This window comes from Paralichthys olivaceus, chromosome 11 (assembly GCF_024713975.1).
Source record: "Paralichthys olivaceus isolate ysfri-2021 chromosome 11, ASM2471397v2, whole genome shotgun sequence".
Taxonomy (NCBI): Eukaryota; Metazoa; Chordata; class Actinopteri; order Pleuronectiformes; family Paralichthyidae; genus Paralichthys; species Paralichthys olivaceus.
In genome coordinates this window covers 16,799,615-16,827,449 of record NC_091103.1, presented here as the reverse complement: position 1 = coordinate 16,827,449, position 27,835 = coordinate 16,799,615, and the positions used below count along the sequence as shown (strand labels likewise).

The following is a 27,835-nucleotide window of genomic DNA, read 5'->3' as shown; positions in this document are numbered from 1 at the left end:
AACGTGTAGTTCCTCCTGCCTGCGGCTTCTCCACAGGTGAAACCAAACCGGAACCAGAGCAGAAGTCATTTCTCCTTTTCACACTGAGCAGCTGTGACCGTAACAAAAACACACACAAATAAAAGTAAACTTTAACAGAGACTCAGAGACGAGAGGCTGCAGTGAAAAGATCTCCAGCTGCAACACTGACATCTGTCGACATCTACTGACAAGACAAACAAACTGCAACCCTCTGTGAGAGGTTGGTACATTACATTTGTTCTGAGACAAACAGAATGGATCGGGTGTTTCATTTTGATACTCATGAGTTGGCTGATTGTCTTTGCTTCTAAATATTTGGGAAAAAGCACAAGGATGATTATTTGTTTAGTTTTGGTCTTTCTTTCTTTTTTGTTCTTAATCAGTTTTTAAAGTTATGGAAGCATGTTTTAGGCTGATATGAATAAAAGTCTTTCAATATTCTTAATGCCTGTTCTAAACCAGTATTTTTGGTCTGTGTTGATGCTCCGGAGCTACTTCAGAATGACTCCTTGTCATTAGTGAGTCCTCCTTGAACAGTTTTGCAATAAACCTTTTTATTGTCTGTGTGCTTAATGTTGTGTGCAGAGTCTAAAGAGCAGAGTGAAGTTTGGAAACTTTGTCTGCAGTCAATATTTGATGAAATATCTAAGGTAATGGATCTGTGACAGAAATAAATGTAACATACACTTGCTGTGTAAAGAATAAAGTCTTGTGTGAAAATGCATGGCAAAGTAAAAAAATGTGCTGCAACACAAAGGTGCATTTTGTATTGTTACCATGCAACACCACACCAATTAATGATTTGTATTTTTTCCACAGCAAAAGTTCCTTGGTTTGTTTGTATCTAAATCAATGACCTTGGGCCAATGAAGAGGGATTTTTCTTTTCACATATTTCCAGACACAATCTTTTTTTGCCTCTAAATTTAATGTGTATAAACTATACACTTCAGGAATTGTCTACAGAAATAAAAACAAAAATAAGCAAATCATTTCATAATTGTTTTTATTTTCTGTTCCGTATTTAACATTCCACATCACTGAGAAAAAAAAAGTAATTTACTGTTATTTAACCAGTTGATAAGAGGGCAGAGTATAAAAAGAGCAGTCGATTGGTTTAATAAATGCACTGACAAGTTTCACATGGATGTGTATAAATATCCTGTACATCGTTTGATGAGACTTGTTTAGAGTAAAAGTAAAATGTTGGAAGAAACACTGACATGAGGAAAGTGAGGTGAGGGTTAAGGTATTGCTTCTTATCATACACTTTGAAGAAATGCAAATGTCTGCGGATCAGTCCACAGCGAGAAGTGTTCAGGCAGAAAAGAGAAAATAAGAGAGCATGCCGAGGAGAAGAAACTCATTTAATAAGATGATTCTTTACAAGATGAAGCAAAACTGAAAATGGCAGATCAAAGTCATCTCGGCTGATCCAATCAGCTGTGCGATCAGTGAAACTAAGGTATCAGATCAATGTTTTACCCTCTGACAGTATCCGAGGTTCGTGATTTATCGTTTCATCTATGCCCATCTTCTGCGTGTGTGAGCTCAGTATCTGTAGGGAGGACTCCGTGATCGAGACCGTGACCTCCTGGTGAAATGAAAAAAAAAATAATGCTGAAGGACAAACCTCAGAGTAAAAACCAGCAATAATGACATATTATATGGAAATCTCTATATATTATAGGATTACTGATATATATACACATATAAAAGTTAATTCTTGTTTGGTAAAGGTTGAAGTCTTTCCAAGTTGACATCTTTGTCTGCATCTTCTCCATGTATGTCTTCTCTTTCTCATCCTGAGATATTTGTTTTCTTCCAGTTTAGCTTCTGTCGCGTTTTTAGAAATGTTATCAACGAGCCCACTCGCTAGTTGTGAATCACTTTCCTCTGGAGCTTCAAATGATGTTCACATGTCAAAACAAGAACCTTTATATAATAAATTAAAATAACTTTATTGTGAATCAAACTGGTATTAATTTGGGATATTATGGGAAAACTATCAATAATACTAATAAGTATACAGTATTGATATCCTGTGATTGTGTGAAATTTGGTGCAGCTTGATTGATTTGGGGGAATGTTGGGCCTTGGCAGACATATATGCTCTACTGAGTGTCATTCTAGATTTAGATATTAATTTGAACCTGGATTATTTTGTACGCTCATTACAATTTCAGCCTTTGAGATTATGTTTGTGCATTAATATGAAAAAGAAAAAACACAATTCATTCTGATTTATATGAGCTGCGCAGAGTCTTGTGGCTTCTCACATACCTTCTGTGTGAGTTGTGTTCTCGGCCTGAGGGAGAGACGACACAGAGACTTGATCAAAACAACAGCAGGAACAACAGAACATGTTAAAGCCTATAAAACTGTTTGAGTAGAAACCGACACCAGCGAATCAGCCAGACGCTGAGTTGATTAAATATTCGGGTTTCCTCTGTTTGAGCACTCAACAGTGCTCACACAATAAACACTGCATATTCACAAACCAAAACCACAGTACTACTAATATTTTGGATCCATGTGGTTGTTGTTGATCAGAAAACCAATCTCTCACCATATTTGGAAGGTGAAGGCGAGTGGCTTTGTCTCCCGTACTGTCTTTCCCATTCATCTCTCTCTTTCTCACGGCGCTCACGCTCCCTACACACAGAACCGCTGGATCAGACAGTTGCAAATAACACACAATTATTAAACACAAAAATACACAGAAAAACACCCACAAACGGAACCTTACTTCATGCGTATCTTGCGTGCCATGGCTCTTAATTCTCCCTCTCGCTCCTGTAAAGCAAACATAGCAATGAAAGGACAGAAAGAATAATAGAGTCCCTGCTCTACTGAAATATGAAGCACACACACACCTGACGTTTGTTCTCCTGCTGCTGGACCTTCACCTGAGCAGCTTTTTTATCCGCCTTGGCTGCAACACAGGGAAATACACAGGGAATCGAGAAGGAAAGAAAACAAAAAATATATATAATTTCTTGACGTCTATGCGTTGCATGTGACAAATTGAACAACATCTCACTTTGTGATTTGCGATCTGAAACTGTGCCGTTTCTTAACTTATGCATAAACCATAAACACACACACTCTCCTCAATTGTACTCACACTGCCTGTTGAGCGCCTTCTGCATTTTTAGCTTCAGTCGCTCCTGTGGCGTCATCTTGGGCTGCAGGTGATAAAAGTGTTAGCACATCCTCTCCCAGCCTGACAAAATGTGTGTGTAATATCAAGTGTACCTTGTTACACCAAATATCGCTACTATCACCTTTATGTACAGTTAGTAGGAGATGAGCGAAAGATAAATTCATTTGATGTGATGTTTGCTAAACAGGTTTTGTGTGAGATCTAGCTAAGTAGTGTATGTGTGTGTGCGCGCGTGCGGGCATGTGTGTGCGCGCGTGCGGGCATGTGTGTGCGCGCGTGCGGGCATGTGTGTGCGCGCGTGCGGGCATGTGTGTGCGCGCGTGCGGGCATGTGTGTGTGTGTGTGTGTGTGTGTGTGTGTGTGTGTGTGTGTACAGAGTTAAACTGCTGCTGCAGGATGGTTTAGAAGCAGACCAGGATCCAGCCACATGAACCTTTACACAAATATTTACATGTAGGAACACGGTCAGAGAGAGACGGACGAGGACGGTTGAAGAAGAGCTGGTCGGAAAGTGAACCAGTGAAAAAGTTCAGGGCCGTTGACCTTAACAGAATTCAGGTAGAGCCAGTGGCATTTAGCCACTGACACACCCATGAGTGGGCTGTTAAAACCTGGCCAGGCAAGAAAAACTGCAAGTTACGACACTGCAGACAAATTTAGAAGAGCAGGTAATAAGTTGAAATGTAGTCGTCTTTTTCTCCTTCCAGAGCAGAAGATCCAGAATGTTACAGAATATAACAAAAAATAATAGTGAGTTAATGTTGAAGGAATAATTTGACATTTTGGGAAATAAACTTAATGAGATAAGAGGACTGATCACATTCCCTTGATGCAGCTGGATATTTCAGTCGGTACGTTTATGCATGTGAATGCATATGGTGCTGTCCAAGATCAAACATGTTTTGCACACACTGGAAATGTCAAAAAACAATGTGCTGTGACTAGTGCCCCCCTCACCATGCATCATAGTGCCTTCCTTCCCCTTTAGCTATGTAGCCAAGATGCTGACTGTTAGGGTGAGAAGTGTCAAGACAAGTGTATTTACCAAAATGTCCAAAGTTTCCTTTAACTCTTATCTAGTGTTCAACCTGTATGTTAAAACAACCCTGAATATGGCTAAATATAATGTATAATTAGGTGTGTGAAGAAATGATCACACAATATTCATTCATTACAAGTCTAAGGTCATAACAGTAAAGGGCCTCTGATGTGTGAGTGTGTATTTGAGGCTATGAACAGATATAAGACAATGCACTCTCTCACCCACATGTATATGTATACATGCACGCACCACTTAGAGCACAATCAGGACAATCAATAACTCCGCAGTCAGTCTACATGTTCGTTCGATTCAGGGATGGCAGCATTAATTCAGTCATTAATGTCAGCAGGAATACTGCACTGGAAATTTCAAAGTAGATGTGGGGCTTTACTGCAGTGCATGTCCAGTTTTGAGGTAGGGGGGAAGAAAAAAACAAAAATCATTTTTTTTTTTCTCTGAGGGCAACAATGGCTTTTACATCCCAGTGTGGTGGACAACCATGTCAGCCTGTCAGGGATGAGGGAGGCGTAGGCTTTAGCAAGAAACCCAGCTAGATCAAATTCTTACTGACTTTGGCAGCTCCCGTCTCTTTACCACCCGCAGTATCAGGCCTGGAGAGAGGAGAGGGAGACAAAACACAATTCTAGGTGATGAGGACACATCTTAATGCTGAAAGGTGAACGAGGCTTTAAAAGAAAGACTATGCATTAAAGAGAAGAGAAATCAACACAGAGGTTGTTTCTGCTTTCATGGTATTGCACTGCTAGATCATTTAATAGAGATTAACTGCATCATGGCTGAGGTGCAGAGTAGCTTATATTGTTATATAATGTTGGAGGCAAAAAAATCCCTAAAATCATCTAAAATTGTGACAAACTGTGCTTTGTAAGGGAAAGAACATATTGTTTCAGTTTTGAACCAAGCACTACACCGTCTACATCCCAACTTCTCTGTTTCACATCTCATTAAGTCGACTTGTCACACTCGGGCACAGTTCTGTCATCGGTGATTTTTGCTGTATTTGAATACTTTTTGGAGCAAAGACGATATAACAGTTAGACTCAAAAAAGTGTAGTTGTGTAACTGAACTATATATTTTGTTTTTGTTTATCATCATTGTCCAAGCATGAAACTATCGTTCATGTTGTAGTGGCAGTCGCACCAGCAACAAATGCCGGGCACGCCCACGGTTAATTATTAACACACGTGCGACTCCACTGTCAAAACTAAAGATCATTTTTGTACATTTCCACGTGTTTGTGAGGTGGTGCTGATTCATGTCTGTTCGCATTAATGGTCTTCTTACTTTCTTAGCTTGTCAGCGATAGAGGTGGTAGAGGGCTGGGCCCCTCTGTGAGCAGGGGAGGGACTGTGGTTTGGGCGGCCAGGGGACTGAGAGGGGCTGCGGCTGCCACTGTCTACCCGTCGGTGGTCTCCACTGCTCCGGCCCCCTCGCCTGGAACTGCCCCCCTGCCGTGAGCTGGAACGCGACCTGACAAAAAGATGAGACCATGTCTCACAAACACGCCCATTGTAAAATACTGACTATAGCACGGTGGATGGTCAGTGGTTTACCTTGTTCGCCTGCGTGCCGGGTATCGTCTCCTATCCCTGTCTCTCTCCCGATCTCTGTCTCGATCGTTAGACCGTGATCGTGATCGTGTCCGGTCACGTCTCCTCCAAGATACGGCTCCTCCATTCCCTCCTCTACTTCTGGAGTGAGATCTGGAACGCCGTCTTGATCGGGAGTGGCTTCGGGAGCGACGCCCATCCCTCGCCCCACGTCCTCGTCGGGCTCGGCGCGAGCGGAAAGATGAACGTGAGGAAGACCGAGATGAGGAGCGGGAGGAGGAGGAGGGGGAGCGACTGGATGATGACCTTCGTCTCCTGGACAAACAGACAGTGCTTTAGTAACAACACCAGCCTAGCACCTAGTCTATCGAGAAATGTTCTGTTTTCTTGGGAGCTTACTCTTTCATGGTCATTAAGAGGCATTAAACAAATAAAAAATTGCAGCTTTCTGTATTATGTCATAATGTAACACATACAATCATAAACTGGTAAATAAGTGCCACAGCTTGACACACGTTTACTCCCTGATCACACACTTTTTTTCTCTGCACATGCACGGTAGAAGAGAAGCTCTTAATTGAACTGGTACGTTATTTGATTAAAAACGGATCCACCTCAGCGACCAAAAAAACAAAACAATCAGCATTCGGACATAATGACTGTGCATGAGGAAATAACCAATGAAAAGCCAGGAAGAGGGAAAGTTACCGACCGGGAGCCCCTGCTATGACCTGCGGGGTGCTGCAAGTTGGAGGGGGGGTGGCCAGAGTGAGGAGCGGGTGTTTGAGTTGCTGCTGCAGCTTCCTCGTCACTGCCTCCGAAGCTGGTGATAAAGGTGATCTTCTCTGGGCCAGGAGATCTGGAACGTGACCGCGACTCAGAGCTGGATTCTGACTCTGGTCTAAAAATAAAAAAGGGAACATAATGATCAAACATGCACAGAAAAGACTAAGACAATGAAGAGGGACAAAGATAAACAGGGAGTTAACTCACCGTTTATAGGGATCATATGTTGGGCTGTCTCTCCTGGCATAGCTGAAATCCACAACGATGCAGACGGGAGATTAACAATAAGTTAAATTATTAAATGTGGATTCTTAAAGAGGCATAAAGACATGACAAATTTACCTTGGTGGACTGATCTGTCGACCTTTTAGCCTCTTCTCTCTGAACTCTCTCCTTTGTCTGCGAGAACGTCGGCCCTGCGATGATCACACATAAACTGCTTTCAGACATGCACTTAACTCTGCAGTTCCTCTGTATTTTGTCAGGATCTGGTGCATGTGTGAACGAAAATGTCTGAGTGAGACGCTGCGCCTCCTAGAGTCAAGTGAGTAGAAATCCAGGAGAAGTCGACGCGTGAACACAGCAGGGATCCCGCACTGGATCACCGTGAAGTGCATGACACAAACAAAAACCATTCAATGGATGTTATCTTACAGAGTACATGGCCTTCTCAGCCTCCAGAGCCTTGGCATGTTTAATGGCTTCCACTTCCTCCTTGTCTTTCCTCAACATCCTGCAGGCAACACATTCACAGCATTAAAATCATAATTATGAATCTTTGTATCAACAGGAGAAAATACTGCAAATGTTTAATAGAAATACTTAAAGTCAAAAATAAAAGCAAAGTATTACAACTACTCCATAAAAACAGTCCTATTGTTCAACGTGAGAAAAAAATTGTTTAATCCTCTGAGCTCATCACATCAGCAAACATTAAGTTCCACAAAGAGGTTAGATTTGACAAATGACAGTAAAGTCACTTAAATGTTACCTGACAAAGTCTCCTTCAGCCATTCCATATGGTGTCGCTATCTTGTTTAGGTCCAACTCCTGTTCCTGGTTCAGCTCATCAACATCAACCTCCACATCTGCACAAAAACCGTGATGTGTAACAACAAAACACTTCTACTTAGTTTTTTGAGAACAGGTAAAAAGGTTCAATACAAATATAAAAGCAATAATCAAAACACGCAGAAAGAGGCAAACCTCGAGTTGTCAGATCTTTACATCTCTTTCTGCTCTGCTTCCTATTTTTTTGTTTTGGGTTTAAGTCTTGAGGTTTAGTTTTCTAAACATGCAAATATTATTAATGTCAAAGTCATTTCCTCACCAATATCGGGGATTCCCTCATCCTCTTCGGATTCACTGTTCTCTGAGTTCTCTTCATCTTTGTCTGACTGGGGGTCAGGCTCTGTCACCGTGCTGTCTTCATATGTGTATCCAATGGTGGCCTTTTTCTCAGCCAGCCTACACGAAAAGAACAATTTATCACTACACATTGCTGTAAATGCTCCAGTGACAAGACTGGGATTATCACATATTGATATTTTATGTGTGGATGAAGCCGTAACTTCAAATGACCTACTTTTTCTTCTCGTCCTCATTTGGTTTCTGCAGGCCACCGTAAAGTTCATCCAGATAGATCTGATATAAACATTGCTCCTCAGAGACTGTAGGAGAAAAGCAGGGAGTTAAAGAGCACAACACAAACTACACCCACCGAGGGGCCGGCTCACACACTACTTTAGTACAGAAATGACACGTATACAACCCTGTTCATGTGTGAAATTTAGTTTGTTTTATGAAAATAGTTTGAGCTTGCGAGAGTGAAATGAAACTTAATTTTCACTCTTGAAAGAACTTCAGCTCTCAGGTTTGTGATACTCACTGTTTGCAAAGTCATTCTGCACGAGGCCTCTGTAGCGTTCATAGTTACACTTTCTCTCCTCCATTTCCTGCTCTTGGGTGCTGCGTAATAAAGAAGGTTATTATATCACTTCACCCAGTACTCAAATCACACCATACTGAGTATTTTTCACAGTTTCTGTAGAGTTCATCAAATTAAATGTTAGACTTAAACAATACCACATTGAATATAGTTCAACACATTTTCCAGTTACATTTCACAAAGAATGATGGAAAACCAGTAAAACACATAGAACGTGAACTTCTTTTGATTTATGTCTGTATGCTGTCTATAACAATAATAACTCAAATACTGTGGCCAATCAATTAAAATGACCCAGACTCAAATAAAGCTGTAGTGTGGATGAAACAAATTATATTTAATTAATTGAATCATAGTTTTTACTGAAGATACCCTCACTATGAGCTTCCTGGAGACTGTACCCAGCAAAAGAAAGAAGACAACAGTCTCCTGCAGTACAATTCACCATCACAATAACTCCACTTTTAGGGACGATAACATTAAAAAGTGGTGACACACACGGAGAAGACAAAGTCAAAGATGTCAAGAGAGTTTGTGGTGATAAGAGCTGACAACGGTGTTAACGTTCACATACACTACGCAGCAGAATTAATACTTCTTGCCTCTGTCTGCTGCACCCGGCTGCTCCGACTCTCGCCTGAACAATGTGAATAATGTTGTGAACGCGTCTGTGCAGAGAACCTCCTGAAGTGTTGTGCATGTGTGAACGGTAGACTTTGGGTAAACTCTGTAGCCAATTCTCCAGATTTTACCCAGAGGTCATGTCTGAAAACAGCTAGAGCTATCATGCCTGTATTTTGCTGGTGGTAGATGAAGTAGTATATTTGACAGCTCCACTGTCCGAGGCAGGTATTATTGGCGGTCAACTGCAGTAATACGTTGGTTTATCACCATGGTGTGAAAAACCCATACTGTCACAGACTTAGTATGAAAGTGAGGCAAATGTTTTCATATAAAATATTCACACTACACAGACTCTGGGATAAATGTGGCTCCATGTAACTGAAGGACTTACGAAGTGTTGAGCAGAGGAGGTGTGTAGGTGGGGATGTAGTCCAGATGAGCTCTTACATCAAACCTGTCAATCATATTGTTGGCATCTCCTTGCCATGGCATCCTTTAAACAGCAGAACAGACAGGAGGTGTGAACAGTAAAATCCCAACAGCACAGTGTTCGTGATGTGTGTGGGCAGGGCCTCCCTTTGCTGTCAAAGCAGCCTGAGCTCGTTATGGATTCCACAAGATGTTAGAAACGTTTATTTGAGATTCTGCTCCATGTTGACATCAGATGTTTTCTGCAGATTTGTCAGCTGCTGCCCTGCAACACTGACCACTGTTGCTGCCCATTCAATGTTTTCTTTTTTTTTTTTGCACCATTTAGAATGAACTTAGTATTTTCAGAAATAGTAAAATCAGCCTGTCTAGCACTAACAATCCCGCCATGGTCAAAGTTACTGAGATCACATTGTTCCTCAGTTCCTCACTCCTGACCTGTATCTGCGTTCAATGCACTGCTGCCACATGATTGGTTGAGTGGATTATTGCATGAATGAAAAGGTCTACTGGTGTTCCTGATAATTGCCTGTTGATTGTTTGAGTGTGTCTGTTTCCTCACATGTTGATGGGGCTCTCAGCTGCTAACGCCACAGCAGGATCCAGGTGGATCTTGTAGGCTCGACCATGGACCTGGAGAAACTGAGCTGGATCTTTTTTCTATTGAGACAGAACAAGAGAAAATTAAAAAGACATCAAGGAGTTTAAAATCTTAAACTTCAGTGCACCAGAAATAATGTTTAACCATTACTGTGTACGAAGCTCAGTTAGCTTCAGAAGTTGTTTCACCTCTCATCTGAGTCGTTGTGTTTACCTGGCAGGTCACTGAACGGAGGGGTTCAACGACCTGCCTGTCTAACATACGACTCTCAACACAGGTACAGAGCCTCAGAGGTTAAATACCTGAAAACTCCCATTAGTCAGTTAGAACTGAAGACGCCTCTTGACAAGAGGTGAAACATCTTCAAGAAACACAAGCAAGACCAGTTGCCTTCGTACACTTGAAAAACTTCTGGAGATAACATGACCTGGATGACAGGTAGCTCAGTTAGGTGACAAAGTGTCTTACGATCTTCTCGTAGTATTCTCGTCGGCGCTCTCCTCGGCGTTTGTAGTCCACCATCATACCACGGAGCTTGCGCTCGTGTTTGCGGGCCTCTTGCCACATGACGGCACCGCTGGCGGTTGGGGCGCGGCGGGGCACGGCTGCTGCAGGAGGTCAAAGAGGGAAGGAGGACACATGCAGAAGAGAGAAAGCATACAATGGTGTGAGGGAATCAAATAAAGAGATAGAATTATAAAAGTGACAGAAAAATGGAGCACAACAACTTTCTTATCTTAGATGAATATAGGACAGGGACACGTGCAGAGTTTTTCTGAGACAATCTTGCATTTAACTTCTGGCTCCCCTGAAATGCTTTAACTAAAAGCCAACTTCCTTACTGTTTGTAGCAAATAGTAATTGAAATACAGACGGCAGTGTTATCCCTTTTATTATAATTCCAAAAAGATGTGGTTCAGTGGAACAAAAAACCTTTTAATGTTTACTGCTGTGTGAGAATTTCTACAAAGCCTGGTCACAGAGAAAAAACACTCTCCACTGTTGATGAAAATCTATGGAAGTGATTTATTGTGCGTCATGTAGTCTGACATGTAATGGAGCATTTTACTGGTATAGTCTTAAAAGTCAATAAATCCTTCTGTTAATTTGATCTTGTTGAGCTTATTTTGTGTAAACAAATAATATAATCCATGTTAGTCTTATTTATTTTAGTGGTAATGCTCAAAACCTAAAGTTGCACATTCAGATCTTGTAAAAATGAAGTCTAGGTAATTAAAGTCTAACTCCACAACTTCATGTGACTTTCACAGTTGTCACAGACATGGCGACAACGGCCTTTTAATTATTAGAATAAACTTAATTTTCCTTCTGATGATAATTACTGATCAAATTTGAAAAAATAAAATGTGTTATTCACTTATTTGTCCTAAAAAAGGTTCAACTGCCTGTGAAACCATTTACGAATAAGTGTTGCACACATGCTGATTTTAAAAACAAAGGCATAAGAAAACTAAAACCTGGTGCTTTTTAGCATTAAGTGTCAACACTTGTATTAAACACATGGATCATTTAGTGAAACTGGTTGTTGACTTTAACCACATCCCTCTGTGTGAGTGGACTGACGCTGCAGCACAGAAACAAATGTTCTACTCGTCTTATCGCGACCATCAATTGACTGAGCTGTTGCCAGCACCGGTCAGACCACCTCAAGCTAAAGAGCTAACACGGCTAATGCTCTCACGCTGACTGCATTAAACCAATCGCACCTTCGCTTTGTGCACGTGTTGGTCAATGCTGCGTTTAACGCGGAGTGTGGTCGCTGATGCAGTCGAACAGGAAGTGGAATTCGTGTTTTCAAAGTTGCGGTTGAGTTTGTCAGCTCAACGGCCTGGTTGAGCACGTAGCTGTTAGCCTAGCCTAGCCTAGCTTAGCATGTCTGCAGAGGCGGTGGAAACAACGCGTTTAACTCGTTTGTACCGACAAACATGAAATCCGGACATAATGCAGCGTTGGCGCAGTTGTGTCTGTCCCCGTGTACCTGTTGTTGGGACCACCGACACACACTGGGGTTGTTCTCGGCCAAGTGAGGGCGATGCAGCGGGAGTGTCACACGCCTCCTTCACCTCCGTTCACTGAGGGCTAGTCTGCGCAGCGCCGACCTCAGCCAGCTGGGGGCGCTGCACTCGTTTCCAAACAGTAAGTACGCCATGCGTTTCAGGAGGGATGAAGTTCACCACGGATGTCACAAGATGTCGCTGTAGGACAGAGAGATCTCTGGTGAATTACAGTAAAATAATTATGTGATTATGGGAAATAATTTGATCCAACAACAGCTTCTGTTGATGTTTTTATGAAATAATTATTATCACTTAAACCCAGAATAACCTAAATGAATCATCACTTGTTCCCAAACAAAGCAAGAAAACATCACATGTGTGTTGTGTTGAATAAAACTGCATCATTTCTTCATCACCAGAGTTACCTATATATGTTTAACCTATATTGTTTTCCTTTTGCCCACTAGAGCAGAGAGTTTCTGTTTCAAAGAGTAATTCAGCTGAAATATTAAAACCAGTCATGGAAAGCAATATTTGAAAATACAGATTATATTTACAAATACGTCTAATACATCTAAATATCCAAATTTAAGGTACTTATAGTGTTTAATTCATGTTTCTGGATACATTTCCACCACTACATTTTGGAGGTGAATACTGTACTTTTTACTAAACACCATTTATCTGACAGCTGCAGTAGCTAGTTTGAATATAAGATTTTACACACAAGATATGTAATCATCATATAATATATATCATATACACTTCTATACTTAATATATACACTTCTATACTTAATCATAGTATGTTTGTAGTATGGTATTGTTCATTTTAAGTAATTGATCTGGATACTATGTTGACTTGGGGTTATGGTATTATCTGAACGGAATAAATGAAGGAACAGAAAACAGACACCAAGAGATTTGTTCTCACTGCTATATTCATATTTAATGCATATCATAGTTTATACTGAGGAGCAGTCAACTCTTAGCTGGATGTAAACCTTCTAATCTGTGAGCGGTGGTCTGACATCCTGGGCCTCACAGCAAGTGTAGAAAGTGTCTCATACATACAGTTGTGTATTCATAAACTCTGTTCCCTACATTTCCTCCTCACCAGGGTGGCGACAGGAAGCCTGAGTTCATTTCCAGACTGTTGCTGTTTGCAGAGGCCAGAGGTCACATTTGTTACATCCATTTGCCCATTAATTGTCGCCGCATTGACCTCGCAGTCACTTTACACTGCCCCGACACACAAACGCCTTCCTCTTACACACAATCATACACTAAACTACTATTTACTACTACACTATATTTATTGTTCTAACATCAGACTGACATGTATAAATTTACACACACCACAATACCAGATACATGTTTTTAACATCTGTCCTTATAAGCTTTGCTATATTTAGCATGTCTGAACTGCAGTCACTGTAAATAGATATCAGCAACTCCAAGTTGACATATATGGTAAGTTTGATATACTTACATTTTAATTCTGAGCAATAGGGTTAAATTCAAAAAGGTTGTCTTTAACTGGCAGCATTTAAAGTTTATCATAACCAGTCATTTGGGAAGAATGGGATTGATTGATTGATTTAATTTGTTTCCTGGCATCATTGTTTCTATAAACATTTATCAGTGAAAGATGGAGTAAGAGAGAGACCTTGTGTATATAGTGTGACCCACTGACCCACTGACAGAGGCTGTTAGCCATGTTTCATCCTGATATATCCTCCCTCCCTAAGTTAGACTATGATATGGACAGGAGAGCTTGTCATAGCATTTGAAAACTGTGCTCACACAAACAGTAGTAACAAGAATTTGACACAGTCTTGATTATATTTATATATTTATTACTAATGGTATTGTTTTACTGCTATACATTTAAATAATTATACACCCCTGACTCCTCTTACATATTTAAAACCTGCTCCAATAAATCTTACTCATTTAGACCTGTATATCTGAGCAATAATGGCTCCAGGGTCAAATGACAGATGATATATATCGTATAAAGCCTCTTATGAAAATATAAATAAAATTAACATAAAATAATATTCTGAATTAAATCTTAAAAGACTTAAAATAGCTTCACAAATATCACTTGTTATTTACATTTAAAAAGGGCAGGAAATGTTTTGGTCTCTCTTGCAAAACCCCCAGTAATTTTTATCTTGCAGCACTGACACCTCCCTCTACCACCAACCGTGGAGATGAATGATTACAGGCAACAAACAATAGGATATAGTTGGTAAATGCTCCTTTATTACAATCCACATGTGCTGTTTGCTTGAGAGGGAAAGTGAACTGGGACAAATAGAGCAAAGTAGTAAAGAAATGATTTCAGACCAAACCACAGTACAAAAAGAGCAACAATATGTACAATATGTACAAAAAGCTATTTTACACCCAGGTATGAAACAATCATACATCTTTAACATACTGTAGTATCACAGAGACAATGCAGGCAACAGTGTATAGTTTGAAAACAGTTTTAAGAAGCTCAGGAGTACACACTCTCTTTTCACAAGTATATCATCTTTGTTTGATTTTTTCCTCCCACACACTCATATTATACACTCTCTCTTTGTCTTTCACACACACACACACACACACACAATTACGAACACCCAGACACAGAAACACGCTGTGTTAAATAAACATCCGTTCATTGCTCGGCCTGTCTGAGTTCAGTCTAAAACAGAACTGGAGGTCTGAACACTAGTGATCGTGGCATCGTGGACCAGGAAACATGTTGAGAGGCTCCTGCAGAAGATGATCCTCTGTTTCCTCTCCGCAGCACGTCAGGCACTCCATCTTCACGTCTCCACATTAATTCAAGAGCCTGAAGAGTCTTTCAGTCAAACATTGTGCATTCGCTGCTTGTCACAGTCGTCAAAATAGGCCCAAAGACGAAGTAAGACTTTTGACCCCTCCACTTAGCAGCCTTTGCTTCTCAGGTGTCTGTCATCTGAGCACGTAAAGGTCAAAGGGTCGTCCCGTTTTCATAACTGCAACTGTGATATAGTGGCAGCACCTGGAGACAGGGCCCTGTGGGCGAAAGAGTGCAGAGGATGCAAAATAAAATTAAAAAAAGCTCCTCAGATGCCTCAGAGGTCAAAGGTCAGACCTCCAGTTCCTGGTTCTCCATGGAGTGGAAGCGGTTCAACTTCTCTCTGTCGCGGTTGGAAATGTCCTGTTTGGGAGCGTGGACAGGCTTTAGCGCGGGGGACGGGTGCGAGGGGGCCGGGGAGGGCGGCAGCGTCAGTTCAATCTCCTCGTAGCAGCGTGAGACAGGGGCGGGGGCGAGGGGTTGCGTGAGAGGGGCAGCGGGCGGCAGGAGGGGCACGGGACGGTCCACGTTTCTGATGAGGTTGACAAACTCCCTCTGGTTGTTGATGCCCTCCTCCTGTGGGACGGCCTGCTGCTTTTTCCGCTTTCGATGGAGGTGGGAAAGGATGAAGGCGCAGGCCGCGCAACCACAGACAGTCACTAACGCTAAGACGCACACCAGGATCATGTAGAAGCTGATGCCGTGTGGCGTGTCAGACATGGCACCTGCACACGTGAAGAGATGAGAGGGATCAGACCTGACTTCATTAACATTTGACACATTTGAGATAAACTTTCATTTTCCTTCTTACCGGGACAGTGTTGACCAGTGCAGGGATTCTTGAGGCTTTTGCACTCGTTACCATAGTAACCCTCAGGACAGGCACACATGTACCTGCCTTCGGTGATGTGACAGGGCACCCCCTGTTGGCAGGGGTTGGGATTGCATAGATCCAACGCGACCTGGAATGATGCGATGAATGAACCAATAAGGGAAAGAAAGGCTCATTATTCTTCCTATAGCTATACAGTGTTACAAACCCTTTACTGTATGGAGGTTTTCAGCGGTTTCCAAATCTAGTGGTCATCAAAACGTCTGAAGATTTCACACAGCTTTCATACATTTTATATAGACACATACAGTTTAATTGTATTCTGTGCCAAAACTGGTCATTAAGAGATCCCCCTAATTTGTTTTCTGTGCAAGTTTTCAAGATTTAATTAAAACATGTAATTGAAAGTGCAAAGTAACAATATTTAGTTTAATTATTCATATTATTGATATATTTAATTTTATACAACTCTTTTTAACTTGCTCATTCTGATTTGTTTCATATTTGCCCGACATTTATGACTGTGAATGATTGAACCTGAGATGTCATCAATTTAGCTTTTATTACTGAATGTCTGTTAAATTTATATTTTCATTCTGCATGTGCTTAAACTAATCTATAAATCTATGAAGAGATGACCAACCTCACAGAGGGTCCCTGAGAATCCCATGGGACAGTTGCATGCGATCTTTCCATCCCTCTCCACACACTGTCCCCCGTGGAGACAGGGAGCGCTGAGACATGGACTTGGACCATTTTGACAATATTTTCCCAAGAAACCAGGCAGACACCAGCATCTGGATCCTGACACCTGGTCCTGTTGGGACAGAGGTGAGATTGACAGAGCAGTGATTATTTGAATTGGTGGAAAGCGGCACTGTACAAGGAAAGGAATGAGTTTGCTTCAGGCTATGACACATTTGATAATAAATACTGCACACGGCCTGAGGCAAAATAAGCTCTACAATATGTTGCATTTCTTGAATTTGGTCCAAGATACGAACACAAATCCCACTATTTTCTTCTACAGATAATGAGTGATACAGAGAAGATGACCAGTTTAAAGACTGAGGGCCGGTGATATGATATGTGATATGCAGAGACAACAGGGAATAAAAAAAACAAGCCTGCACAGCCTCACCTCACAACGTCCTCCATTCAAACACAAACCCTGACAGCTGCTGTTCCCTAGAAACCACAGAAAGCAGAGACGAGATATTAAACGCTCACACAATCACCGTATGGATGTAAACGACAATACACAAAGTGTGGTTGAAACATGCCGTGCATTATTATCCACAAACATGATTAGAATACAATTAAGGATACTCTGCGATTAGGATGTCAGTTTGAAGCTTTTCACAGAAACATGTCTGTGGAAGGAGATTGTGAAAAACACACTTTTTACACACTATTGGTTTCTGTTATATTTTTAGTGAATTTCAGTGGAACGCTGTGACAGATGATTGATAGAACTGCAGTTGGAGTAAAGTGATCTCGTGCTCTCGGGGACTCAGGCTGTACGGGAACTTGCTGTTTTAACACGATCCACAGAGGCCCTCCATGTTTCAATACCTGCCACAGCAGCACCTGCCATCACTCCTCTCTTCTTCTATCATTTTGTTTCAGTCGTTCTCTTTCATACTCACTGATGTCACAGTTAGGACCCGTCCATCCAGGGAGGCAGTCACACAGGTATCCACCGATCAGGTTGCGACAAGAGCGGGCGTGAACACAGATATTAATTTCACACTCATTGGTGTCTAAAGGGACAAAGGAAAGAGGACAGCGTTTCTAAGACGACTTAAAATAAACTAACATAAACAACATTTTACCTGTGTAATTGCTGAGGTCACATTGTGATGAATGAATAGATCTTATTACTTCCAACTGATAATTTGCCTATTTACCATATTGCAGCTGTTAGTGGTGCCTTGTGTATATTGAAATGTGGGACAGTAAAAATATTATAAAGACTGCCTGATGTGGAATCACATTAGTATGTCAATGGGTCATATGGCGTTTAGGTTATCATGAGAAATTAAACTTTTGCATTAAAATCAGCTGAAATGAAATTAGTGAAGGAAGCTCATACCTGATTTATAATGGCTTTATGTGTATTTTATTGATCCCTTCTGGGATATTAGTCCTTCATATATTATCTGTTTTGGAGAGAATGGCCTGGTACCAAACATCTATGTCCCCATCTTGTTAATTGATTCAGCGATGGCTTAGTCAGATTCAGTTGGGTTATCAGATTATCAAATTGTGCCACAGTCAAGGACAACGTCAGGAGTTCATTTAGCGATAGCATATATGTTTTTGGAGTGGAAGTGAACCCAGAGTCGTTGAAACAGGGCAGGCAAAACAAACATTTGCCTGGGGGCCTGAGCTGAGAGGGCCCCCGAGAGCAGCTGTTTATGTTAGTCCATGGCAAAAATGATTTAGTAAAATTTTCTGGGATCCTTGGTCCCTCTCGCCTGGGGCCCCCAAAGTCCCCTTGGTGCTCCTGAGTATATGTCTCGGTTGGTTCTGGTTGAAATGAACTGTTTTGCTTGAAAGCAGAAGGCCGACATACATTAAATTAACCAAAATATCAATATAATCTTGCTGCATAACTCATAACCAGCACAACAGCGATGAAACATCCCATGGAAATAAGACGCAACATCACATATATCTTCTCACATCCTCTTTGTGTTTGCACAGACACCCCCCTGCAGCACCTTTTCTTCTGTAAAGTCGATGTGTGCTTATTCCCACCCTCTGTTGTACTGGGCATGTTAAAGCCAAGAACCCCTGAGGGCACGGGTCTGATAGCAGAGGAGACAGATTCGAAAGAAACACTGGATGAATAAAGAGGAAGTAGTCGGTCAGTTATAGGTAATCTAAACCTGTTACCATCAGCGAGAGGCCTATTAGGATTTAGCTATGTGTGTGTGTGTGTGTGTGTATGTGTGTGAGGGTGTTATCTATGGAAAAAGCTCAGGGAATTTGCTTGGAACAGGAGAAAATGTGGGGACAGAAGTCGACTAATAAAAGAGTGAAACTGATAGAAGCTATAATTGCTTTTCACCATTTGGGGCTCCACTGATGCTTTCCCTATCGGCTCAGGCTATAAAGAGTTTTATCACTCGTGTTTGAAAGCTGTACGTGTGTGTGTGTGTTATAATGTGAGCTGGTGACCTGTGATGTGGAACTATGGGGGATTATCAAGTGTCACAGTGACATATCACTGTAACACAGAGGAGCAGGAGAGGCTGTCATCCTGAAATATGTCTGTGTTTTTACTTCATAACCCCGAGCCTCTGTATGCGAATATACAGTGTGTGTGTGCGTCACCTGATTGTGGACTATACTCCCTCTACTCTACTTCTAACCCTGTGGGAGCACACTTGTCAATATGAGCGAGTGCGGCCATGACACTGCATTTATAGAAAACTGATTCACAGTCACGATGGGCTGGTAGGAGAATAAACACGCCTCTGGCTTCTTCTGCTTCTTCAAATTGTGCATATTTCATCTCAAATCAATTAAAAAAACTGTTTTATTTGCAGCATATCTCTGTGTATTAGGCTACAACTCGGATTAATTTCCCTTTTTACAGGATTAGAATTAAGAGTCATAAGACTAGATCCATTTGAAGATGATAGATATCAGATTCTCTCACTAATAGAAACACTGCAAGAACTGTAGAGACATATAAAATAGATTAAAAATTATTACCCCAAGCTAAAGCTCTAATATGAGATATAATGATCTTCTGTCAGGCTCAGATCAAACCTAAATATTTAGTTTATTTCTTGTACCATCAGTTGTGTATATCACATGCCAATAAGCCGATTCACAATGTACACTCTTGTTCCAAGAGGAAATCTTTATCACAAATCTTTTAAAAGAAAAGTTAGCGATACTGAAGGCCTCAATATGTTTTTCACTCTTGAGTGAAACTAAATAGTTTTATCTCTGATGAAGCTGCTGTGTCTGGTGAAGTGTCGCTTTAATTGAACTGCATAGGATCATTGGTAATGACTGTGCTACCTTGTTGTTTTAGCATTAAAAGCCCTGGTGTCTGAATCTGAACAGTTAAGAGTGAGATTCTCCTTTTCAACAACTTTCTAAAACCTATTTTCCATTTAAACACTTTTTAAAATATCATGTGTTCTTAAATAATTTACATAATTGATGGATCTCATCTAAAAAACACTATTGTTATAACTGTTTGTTTTAGCTTTGCTTACATTTCTTTTATCTTTTCATCAGTATCACAATATTGATGGAGGATATCGTTGTCAGTATATATAGTATATACAACTATATATAACAGTACAGCAAATTGATCTGGAATGACTTACACAATCATGTACTGTATTTAATATTTCTCTCTATCTGTATGTGGAAAGCATATCCCCAGAACCATCAGCCTTCACACTTGGCAGGTGTATTGTTAGAGGCCCAAACACATAGAGTCGTGCAGACGGAGTCCAGCAGCAGGTCTTTACTTGATTACTGCAGGTCACTTTTACAGTTTCAGAGAGAACGCTGCTGAACGGACCTTGATGGACCTAAATGAGACGGTTTTGTTCATTTGAACTTCCAGTCTCAACTCTGGACAGGAAGTTGGGAATCTACATTTTTGTGACAGCTCCACGATATTGTTTCGAGTCGATAATCAATACTGCCATTTTGTCTTGATTGGTAGTAGAAGTAATTTTTGCTTTACTTATTCACTAGTAAAACAGATTTCTACCAGGTTCAGAAATGTGTCGTATGAATATCTACGTGTATCTTACAGATGAATATGAAGGCAACATCATTCATGAGCAGTGACCTACATGCATATATGTATTATACATGTATCATTCCACTGAAGTCAGAGCTGTTTAATTCTGACCCACTGACCCAGCTGACACGTCCTGCCAGTCCACCCAGGTGGGCAGAGACATCTGTAACCTCCAGGAGCCTCCTCGCACGTCGCTCCACGTCCGCAAGGGCTCCGATTACACTGCCTCACCGCTGCAAAGAGAAAGAGAAACCATCCAACATGAACTACTGGTCTGTGTAATGGGAATGTGTGTGTGAATATGAAGGAGGGATTTTAAATGTGTGTGATGTGGACATGTCTGAGCTGAAATGTAGCTCTGGTATGCGGATGCTTTAGTAGCCGGTGTTTTCATTCTCCTTTCTGCTGCTCTGGTTTCTGTGCAAACACTGATAAATACAATCATCTGCTGCACATACATGGCCGACACCTCAAGCCTTTCCCAGAGAGCAGGGAGGAATGAGGGAATTTAAATAAAGGAGAGGAGGATGGGAGAAGAGAAAGACATTGGGTTTAAACAGGAATAGCAAAACCGAGCAGCCACGCCTGGTTCCACTACACTGAGAGGGAATTAGAAACAGAGGAGAAGAAAAGAGCACAAACAGATAGAGAGAGGGCTCCAAGTTTATGGGGTTAACCATGCATAACTTCCTATTACACATGGCATATTTGTGTTGAAGTGGCATCACAACATTTCCCATGCATATTTCTGTGGCCTACATTATTCACTCAAGGGCTCTGTGTCACTCTCACAACCTTTTTTCATTTACCTAACCCTGAACAACAATCATTTTCCATCCTCCTGACCCCAAGTCCAACCCCGAGGAGTAATAACCCCATCGTGCGGGCGGCACTTCTCCCATAACTATGCAGAGAAGTCATAACAAACAAGAGAAAACTTTAATTAATATTGGGATATATACTGTTTTCGTATATATACATATATAAATATTTTGGACCCCACTGCATATATAAATGTAGTCTGATAGCCAAGCTGTGTTGTTGGTGGTGTTGTGGTTTTGGTCGTCATTCCCTGCAAGCCTGGCGGTCCTCTCACTGTGTGTTTCCTCGAAGATCCCTCCACAACCCAACACAACAAAACCCAACACAACAGGGACAGAGATAGACCGACACTTGTGAAACAACAAGTAAGAGTGACTAACCAAAGCCCAAATAAAGTTCTTCACCCCTCTGTTTGTCTTCCTCCTCCTCTTCTTCTTGCACTCTCTCTTTCTCTGATAAAAATGCTGCTCATTGTGTTTGCGTGCCAGCGACCGACCTGTTCATCCCGATCGAGGTGAAAGCAGAGGATGTGGAACACCGCTCGTTTGCACACACACACAACTCTGACAGACCATAACCTGGATGATCCAATCTCACCTGCTGCCACACAAACATGAGCTTAGACCCACTGCAAATGAGCCACACACATACACACACACACATAAATACACACGCAGACACACACACACACACACACACACACACACATGCGCGCACACACACACTCGTCGTTACTTTGTGGCCAGAAACATGTCTGACCTTTATTCTCACTTCAAAACACGGATGTGGGAGATGTTAGCACAGCTCCTTAGTGTCATTTAAAAAACAACACCACCATTTATCTTCAGCTTGTCAAGAACCTTTTGAAATATATTGTTTTTTTAAAGATGCTTTTATTAAAGAGTGTGAGAAAGCTTGTGTTAAAGACTGGGTGTGTGGAGCCTGATGGGGACATTTAAGTGACAAATAAAAAAAAACAAACTAATGTTACCACCACTGACTCAGAGAAATGCCAACAACAACATGTCATCATTCCTGTTCCACACAGTTGTGTATTGTTCTAATGTTCAGCAGTGGAATCAGTCTCCTCACAGAGAAAACAAAATGTGATTACATTACATTCATTTGCTTTTTTCAAAAATGCACACACACATCGCAGGATAACCGGATGAGGTCTCTTGTCTGTGTGAGAGTGGTTTGACCCTGAGGAAGAGGAGCTCTGGGCTGCTGATACTCATCATTTTTCAATCTTTGCATTTTCTTGAGGTAAGTGGTGGGACTTAAATATTTGGGGCTAATCCTTTGCCTTTGTTGTGGACATTTGTCAACCTGCATATTACCTGCATCTGCTTTGCATTTCCCTACACTAAGAGTAAAGTACCACTTCAGTCACACTTGCGAGTGAACACAACATGAACAGTTCTAACTACAGTGAGACGTCACACTTAAAGTTCTTTTGAAAACATTGGTCCACCGCAGATAAAACCAGGATATATCTGGGGTGATATCTTACATCTGAAAAGAGCCTACAACACTCAACCATTGAAAAAAAACAAACGTTGATTGACTTGATTTATAAACCACACAAACACAAAGGAGCTGTGTGCTCAGGAGATAGAGCCACTACTCGTCCACTAACACCACTGCTCCCACACAGAGTCCCACACAGCTGCACCCACGGTGTATAAACGGTGTATAGCCGCACTGTGTTGATAGATGAATGTGACCTGTACTGTAAAGCGCTTTGATTGGTCAGCTAAATTTTAAATAGAGACACACACACACACACACACACACACACACACACACACACACACACACACACACACACATAAACAGAGGGCGAGACAGAGGAAGACACATCCCTGATTGCTGTTGATATTGTTTGCGCTCAGGCTAATTTAGCCTCCTCTGTTGGACTGATTAGAGTCACTCACTGGCTTTTATCCAATAACAACCAATCACAGACAATCTCACATTCTCTAAGTTGTGTGTGTAAGTGAGGAGTGTGTGTGTGTGTGTGTGTGTGTGTGTGTGTGTGTGTGTGTGTGTGTGTGTGTGTGTGTGTGTGTGTGTGTGTGTGTGTGTGTGTGTGTGTGTGTGTGTGTGCGCGTGCGTTACAGTCACCATCAGTGCAGGTGTTTCCGGTCCAGCTGTCGGTGCAGATGCAGCTGAAGCCTGTTTGATCCTCCACACATGTGGCTCCGTTCATACATGGGGACGACAAACACGCATGTTCCACTGTCGACAGAAGAAAGAGATGTCGGAGGGGGAGAGGAGAAGAAAACAGGATGAAACTGAATGACCCGAGACATGCAAACAGGCACTTACAGTTAATAGTCAAACATACAAGTGTATAGTGTAAAATTAAAGCTGGCAAGTTTTTGCTCCCTTTACCACATCGTGTTAACCCTTTCTTTATATCGGTCACTTCACAGTTGTCTTTTCTGTATCCACAGGCAGTATTTAAATAAACTTTTTTCATTTTCAGGGTCCACACTCACCAATGTCACAGTTACGTCCTCTGAAACCGTCCTGGCACTCACACTTGTACTCGTTGGGCTCTGTGTTGGTGCAGGTCCCACCATTTTTACAGGGCTGGTGGGTGCCACAGTAGTTCAGATCTGAAACGATTAACAGAATATGATAAGAGTGTGTTTTTATACATTTGAGTTCACAGCACAAAACAGCAGAGAAATGAAGTATTTAATGAAGAGGAGATAAAATGATGAGGACGCAGTTGGATCCAGGTTAACTTCAGCTTGACTTTGACTCAAGAAATGAGCACAACACACACACTCACACACACACTGAGCACATCCAGGTCGGCTCAGTGCGCTGACTGCAGGCCAGTAGCTGCAGGGCCTGTGGTCTGCAGTGTTGAGGTTGATTTAAGCTCTAGTTTCTCTAATGATCTCCTCTGTGCCCACAGTCTCTTTGTCTCACCACAGCCTTTCTGAATGCACTGTGAAACAGCTTAGGACCCCACCTAGCTAAGAGCACCCAGCCCCATTCACATTCACCTTACCCTGGGCTATCACCTTTCCTCTGCACAATGCACTGTCCCATGGGCATTTGTTTGGCTCCCAGATCCCAGCAGCTCTCACACTGGGACCGAAGTGGGAGGTTGTCTGTCTTGTTGAGGGATAAAGTTGGAGGAACTTTGCTACAGTTTGGTGGGAAATGGTTCAGAGTGGAGGGTGAAACCCACAGGGAGTTTTTTGGGTCATAATTCATACTGAAGATCAGAAGGTGCGGGAAGACAATGTCTGACAAACTGCCACTGTCTAACACACACACACTGAGCTCTTGACCAGCAAACAATACACTGCCGCTTTCTCATCCTCACAAAGGTGACACAGATCCATGCTTATGGAATTTAGCTGTGGAGAAACTTGGCTGCAGTTGTAACAGAGACAGGGCTGGACACATGTTTAAACACCTCCCCTTTAGGCTCGGTACCGGTATCAATAAAAAATAAATCTGATGGGGCCGGTCTGGAAAGAATGGCAGGACTGATTTCTTCTTCCAGCCCTGAACAGAAATACGCTGCTGTCACCACCATCAGCGATAATAACACTAATATGACTATCAGCATTCACCATGGTGTTCCTAGCATATGAAGTACCTCAGTATTTGCCTCAGTGACTCATTCATGACTCTGTACTAACGAAAACATCAAAGTGTTTGTGTTTTAATATATTTTATACTTTAAGGTACACAGAGAGTAATAGAAAAAGAAAAATATATGACAGGAATATACAGGTTTTATGCCATAAGGGCAGAAATTAAGATGATGTGCCTTTTTACTCGTTTTGGAATAAATTATTTTTAAAACTGCTTTCCTAGGTGGAAAAAACACAAGTCATCTTCTATTCATTTTTAACAGATTAGGATGTTTAGGTGAGGATCAAATGCATTTAGCAGCAGGTGCAGTGCCCTTGATACCGTCAGGAAACTGATTGATAAAGATAATTTCAACACATTCAATACAAAATAAAGTGTTTCTGTCATCTCTCTGCTTGCAATAAAACAGAAATCTGACCTTTGTCACACAGCAGTCCTCCCCAGTTGACGTCACACACACACTGCCAGGGCTCGGTGCAGCTCCCGTACACACAGCCGGGGAACGTCACACACTGGTCACACAGAGGACCTTTCCAGCCGTAATGACACCTGGAGGAGGCGAGCACAGAGAGGCTTGTCATATTGAGACGATGAATAGTAACTGTACCACAGAACCATCTCTGTAAAAAGTAGGTTTTAAGACAAACGAAAGTTTTAAGTTGATTTTATGCTATTTAAAATCATTAACTCTGTTAAGATTATTCAAAGTTACTGAAATGTATTATCTTACATTGTCACTCATACTTTACTTCAGTTAATATATCAAGTAAAGTAATTTATTTGTATCTATCCATTTGAAGTTCTTGGTTTTAGATGTATTTTTTTAGTCAAGTGAACGTATTAGTTATGTCTGGATGTGATAATCAAACAATTTTCTCAAACAATTTATTAAATGGTTTCTTTTGCAGTGCAGAGAAGAAAGCAAACAGATTAAAAATTGAATTTTTTGATAAACTGGCCCATTTTGTAAAAAATTTGAGATTAAAATGCACGACTCACTTTATGTGTATATTGTACCTGTTGCTGCTGTTGTATAAATATAAAAGATGATGTTTAACCTGCTGATGCTTAAAGAACATTAACTAATGTTAGACTCTGCTCTGTAAGGGTCTCTGCCACAGCTCAAGCACAAAAATCTACACTTGCAACACAAAACATCATTTAACATGGAGTTTATTACTTTAACAATTACTACGGGGATCTTGAGTGTAGAAAATCCATCACTTCAGCCAGAACCTGCTTTTTGCTTAAGGATTTCACTGGATTCCAACCTCAGTGTCGATATCTAATCCCGGATGAGGTTCAAAAACAACAACAAAAATCAATACAGCATTTTAGCTGGCGCAGAAAGAATAGGTAGCATCAGTGGTGAGAAAGGGTTCAGTAAATTACAGCAGACTTTATGTCACTGTTTCTTGTTCAGAGTACCGCAACACACCACAGTGTACTGTCAAAATGTGAGGTTATCTTCAATCCATGATGGTTTCACTTGAACATTGCGGCACTGAGGTCAAAATTATGTCATTTTGCCTCGGATTTTGTTTCAATAGTCACTTTGGTGGAAATGATAAAAATCCTTTAAGTAATCTTCTGACTTACTTGCATTCTCCTGGTGCAGTACAGGAGCCGTGGACCTGATGACACCCCTGCCTGCACACCGCTGTGAACACAACATGCACACACACACAAATAGAGCTGTTACAGACAAGAAAAAAGGCAATAAAAACAGCCATTAAACACTTATATCACCACCTAATAAATGAAAAACACAAATGTGTAACATGATGTTAATAATAATAATAATAATAATGATAATAATAATGATTGTTTGCGTCACTGCACAGAAAATACTCATACAACTTTATAACATTCTGTTGTCATCCATCAATTACATTAAACCTGGATAAAGAAGAGATGTTAAATTAGCATTCAATCTTCATAGTGTTTTCAATGAACAATTAAAAAATGTTTCATCTGTTCTTTATGTGCATTTCATGTATTCCTTTGTGACATTGTTTTCTTGAACAATTACTCAAGGTTTCCATTTTAGGAACCAGACAGTCAAAACTCCACCATGATGAGAAACCTCCAGGCAGTAACAGAGGTGCCCTGCAAATTTTTCAAACTTCCTGCTTCTCTACAGCCCAATCAGCAACCTGCTGAGGAGGAAGCCAGATGATGTGAGACGGGCTGGGACAGGCAGGGCTGCAGGATGTCCTCAACTAGTTGTGTGTCCTTCACGGTTCCCATAGTTTCCTACATTCACTTTTACCATCACAACATGATGGCAGCGCTCCGAGGTCACACGGTGACGTCCAGCGATGAGTCACAGACAGTGTTGAGCTCTGAAGCCTGTCAGTTTAATTGACTGCACATAAAAGTATGGTTCCAAGATAAGACATCTCAAGCAATATGAAATTATATCACTGGTTCACAGACGAAGCTGTGGGTCATTTATTTTAACAGTTGTGAACAGTTTCAAAGAGCGTCAGAGGGAGATATTAGACAGGAAAAGAAGGAAACCATCATGGAAATTCTTTTAAGAAACCCTGGAAAGGATCGTTAAAGAGGAAACCCCCTTCCAGTGCGAGGGGAAATGAGAAGCAAATCATTCATGTCATCAAATAATGTTGAGGCCAATGAGGAAAACATTTTTCTGTTTTAAACGACAGAATAAAATCATGAATTTTTTTGTGGATTGAAATGAAAACAACATTTGAATGAAAA

The 27,835-nt window shown here is 41.2% G+C and overlaps 2 protein-coding genes across 5 annotated transcripts in view; both read right to left on the bottom strand.

Moving 5' to 3' along the window:
• Window positions 1-1,009: 1,009 nt before the first annotated feature.
• clasrp (CLK4-associating serine/arginine rich protein) lies at window positions 1,010-12,328 on the bottom strand. Of its 4 annotated transcripts, none has more exons than XR_002203852.2 (21): window positions 12,188-12,328; window positions 10,657-10,796; window positions 10,150-10,247; window positions 9,550-9,651; window positions 8,475-8,554; window positions 8,172-8,256; window positions 7,917-8,053; window positions 7,578-7,674; window positions 7,241-7,319; window positions 6,929-7,002; window positions 6,794-6,835; window positions 6,513-6,701; window positions 5,804-6,115; window positions 5,535-5,720; window positions 4,796-4,839; window positions 3,148-3,208; window positions 2,897-2,955; window positions 2,770-2,816; window positions 2,590-2,690; window positions 2,304-2,328; window positions 1,010-1,614 (listed from the first exon to the last, which is right to left on the bottom strand). XR_002203852.2 is itself a non-coding variant. In XM_020110758.2 (21 exons), exons 2-21 carry the CDS (start codon window positions 10,753-10,755, stop codon window positions 1,572-1,574), a joined length of 1,956 nt encoding a protein of 651 aa, XP_019966317.1. In that variant the 5' UTR covers window positions 10,756-10,796; window positions 12,188-12,328; the 3' UTR covers window positions 1,010-1,571. The 4 variants fall into 4 exon arrangements, 2 of the variants coding, with proteins under 2 accessions (XP_019966317.1, XP_019966318.1); XR_002203851.2 differs by having other exon boundaries at window positions 2,590-2,675; XM_020110758.2 differs by having other exon boundaries at window positions 4,800-4,839.
• Window positions 12,329-14,454: 2,126 nt separating this feature from the next.
• LOC109630077 (protein jagged-1b) overlaps window positions 14,455-27,835 on the bottom strand; it is a 41,667-nt gene continuing 28,286 nt past the window's right edge. Inside the window, exons 5-14 of the mRNA XM_069533905.1 lie at window positions 26,708-26,768; window positions 25,527-25,657; window positions 23,986-24,105; window positions 23,609-23,722; window positions 20,779-20,892; window positions 17,526-17,639; window positions 17,018-17,064; window positions 16,520-16,693; window positions 15,856-16,006; window positions 14,455-15,769 (exon numbers count right to left, since the gene is read on the bottom strand). Coding sequence (XP_069390006.1) covers window positions 15,336-15,769; window positions 15,856-16,006; window positions 16,520-16,693; window positions 17,018-17,064; window positions 17,526-17,639; window positions 20,779-20,892; window positions 23,609-23,722; window positions 23,986-24,105; window positions 25,527-25,657; window positions 26,708-26,768 — 1,460 coding nt within the window. The 3' untranslated portion in view covers window positions 14,455-15,335. The remainder of the gene's footprint in view (window positions 15,770-15,855; window positions 16,007-16,519; window positions 16,694-17,017; window positions 17,065-17,525; window positions 17,640-20,778; window positions 20,893-23,608; window positions 23,723-23,985; window positions 24,106-25,526; window positions 25,658-26,707; window positions 26,769-27,835) is intronic.

Coding starts and splice junctions, on each gene's coding strand:
- clasrp (XM_020110758.2), bottom strand. CDS start 10,755: ATGTGGCAAGAGGCCCGCAAACACGAGCGCAAGCTCCGTGGTATGATG. Junction 8,555..9,549: donor CCTCCTCTGCTCAACACTTC/GTAAGTCCTTCA, acceptor TTTATTACGCAG/CACCCAAGAGCAGGAAATGG. Junction 2,329..2,589: donor GCCTTCACCTTCCAAATATG/GTGAGAGATTGG, acceptor TCTCTCCCTCAG/GCCGAGAACACAACTCACAC.